The 1,849-nt window shown below is 56.7% G+C and overlaps 1 protein-coding gene across 1 annotated transcript in view; it reads right to left on the bottom strand.

Moving 5' to 3' along the window:
• Positions 1-1,654, bottom strand: part of FANK1 (fibronectin type III and ankyrin repeat domains 1) — a 17,927-nt gene extending 16,273 nt beyond the window's left edge. The window contains exon 1 of the mRNA XM_014528844.1: positions 1,460-1,654. Coding sequence (XP_014384330.1) covers positions 1,460-1,654 — 195 coding nt within the window. The remainder of the gene's footprint in view (positions 1-1,459) is intronic.
• Between the last annotated feature and the right edge of the window lie 195 nt (positions 1,655-1,849).

The raw sequence follows: 1,849 nt of genomic DNA on the forward strand, positions 1-1,849 counted from the left end.
ACGCTAAATCCATCAGGCACCAAAAGTGATCCCGGCGGATTCCCCAGCTCTCACTGCATTTCATTCCAGAAAACCAGCCTCTCCTGTGTCCGCGACGGCAATGACTTTGTACCAAACGTCATGCAGAACTGACACCTTGCCCAGCCGGGAAGGGACTCCACCTGCCTGTGTAACACGCCGTTCTTGTCAAAACATGTGACTTAAAGCATCCGGCCTGGAACATGCTATGGGACAACTGGCCGGCTGCCTCGTAATGTCAGCGACACGGAAGAGAGAGTGTGCATCCGTGAGACTGCTCGGGATGAGGGGGCTGGAGGAACATGACAATCACATGCAGCAGGTAATCCTGAGCCGGGTCCTGGTCGTCTGCAAAGGAGCAAGACCATCCCCAGTCGGTGTGGCTCAGCGGGTAGGGCGTCGGCCTGCGGACTGAAGGGTGCCGGGTTTGATTCCAGCCAAGGGCACATGCCCAGGTTGCGGACTAGATCCCCAGTAGGGAGCTTGCAGGAGGCAGCCGATCAATGACTCTCATCATTGATGTTTCTATCTCTCTCTCCCTTTCTCTCTGAAATCAATAAATATATATTAAAAAACAAAGGAACAAGACCAGCAATGAAGGCGAATAGGAAGACCCCCAGGGAAACAGGAAGGGGGACTGCGGGTGAGATGTCAGCATGCTGAGTTTAGGGGATGCGTTCGCGGTATTGGGGCCGCGTGGGAAATGCCCTAGTTCTGAGGAGAAACATCCTGAAGTATGTAGACTGAAGTGCAGGGATATACACAAGTACCTTCAAATGTATGTGTGTGCGTGCATGTGTGTGCATGGGTGTGTGGGTGTGTGTGCATGGGTGTGTGTATGCATTTGCATGTGTGTGTGCCCACGCACCTGCGCGCCTAGGGAGGGGGAGGCGAGGGAGAGAGAGAAAAGGAGAATCAGAGTGGGGGAGACTAGACACAGACAACGGTGTGGTGAGGCCTGGGAGGAGGGGGCTGAGGGGGGAAATGGGGGAACATCTGGAATACCGTCAGCAATAAATAAATACATATATTTAAATAAATATTTTTAAAAGGGTGGGAGAGACTCAAATGTGGCAAACTGAGGCGTTCATGTGTTCATTGCGTGACTGAACTATTCTAGAGCTCTGAACTTTTTCAAGATAAGAAGTACATGGATGTGCATCTACATGTGTATCTACATGCCACACGTCAGGACAAGCTGCACACACACGTGCATCTGGTGTGAGAACGGGCGCCGCCTTCTCGGGTAGGAAGTGCTTTTCCCTGAAAAGACCTGAGAAGCCCCTCTCACCGCTCGCAGTGGGGAGCGGACCCCCAGCGCAGCCGCCGTTGTGAGTCCCTGAGCCACAGGTAGACGGGAAGTTGTTCCCAGTGGTGACTCCCACTGTGGCTGTAAGTCTCCGAAGGGGTGGGAGCTGTGCGCCTGCGGGGTCTCGCTCACCTTCAGCTCAGAGCCCTTCGCGTGCGAGTGCACGTTTGGGAGGCTGTCCTGCCCCTGAGAGCACAGGCCCTGGGAGGCGAGGACCAACTCGGGTGTGGGCTGGGGGCGGGTAACAGACCGCAGTTCCGAAGCGATGGCGATGGTGGCGTCTAAGAGCCGGATGTAGGACGGGTAGGTGGCTGGCAGCCAGCACATCGGAGGCAGAGACCAGGAAGCGGAGGGTGTGAGGATGGAGGACCGGCCCGAGGAGACAGCCTGGAAGGGGGCCGGGCACAGCTAAAGCCACTGGCACCTGGGGCCTGAGAGGAAGGAATGCTCCCGCCTCCGGGGGAGGAATGCCGGATGCAGGTGGGAGTGCCCTGGGATGCGCCCCCCCCCCCCGGGTGCCCC

The sequence above is a fragment of the Myotis brandtii genome, unplaced genomic scaffold (genome assembly GCF_000412655.1).
Source record: "Myotis brandtii unplaced genomic scaffold, ASM41265v1 scaffold656, whole genome shotgun sequence".
Lineage (NCBI taxonomy): Eukaryota > Metazoa > Chordata > Mammalia > Chiroptera > Vespertilionidae > Myotis > Myotis brandtii.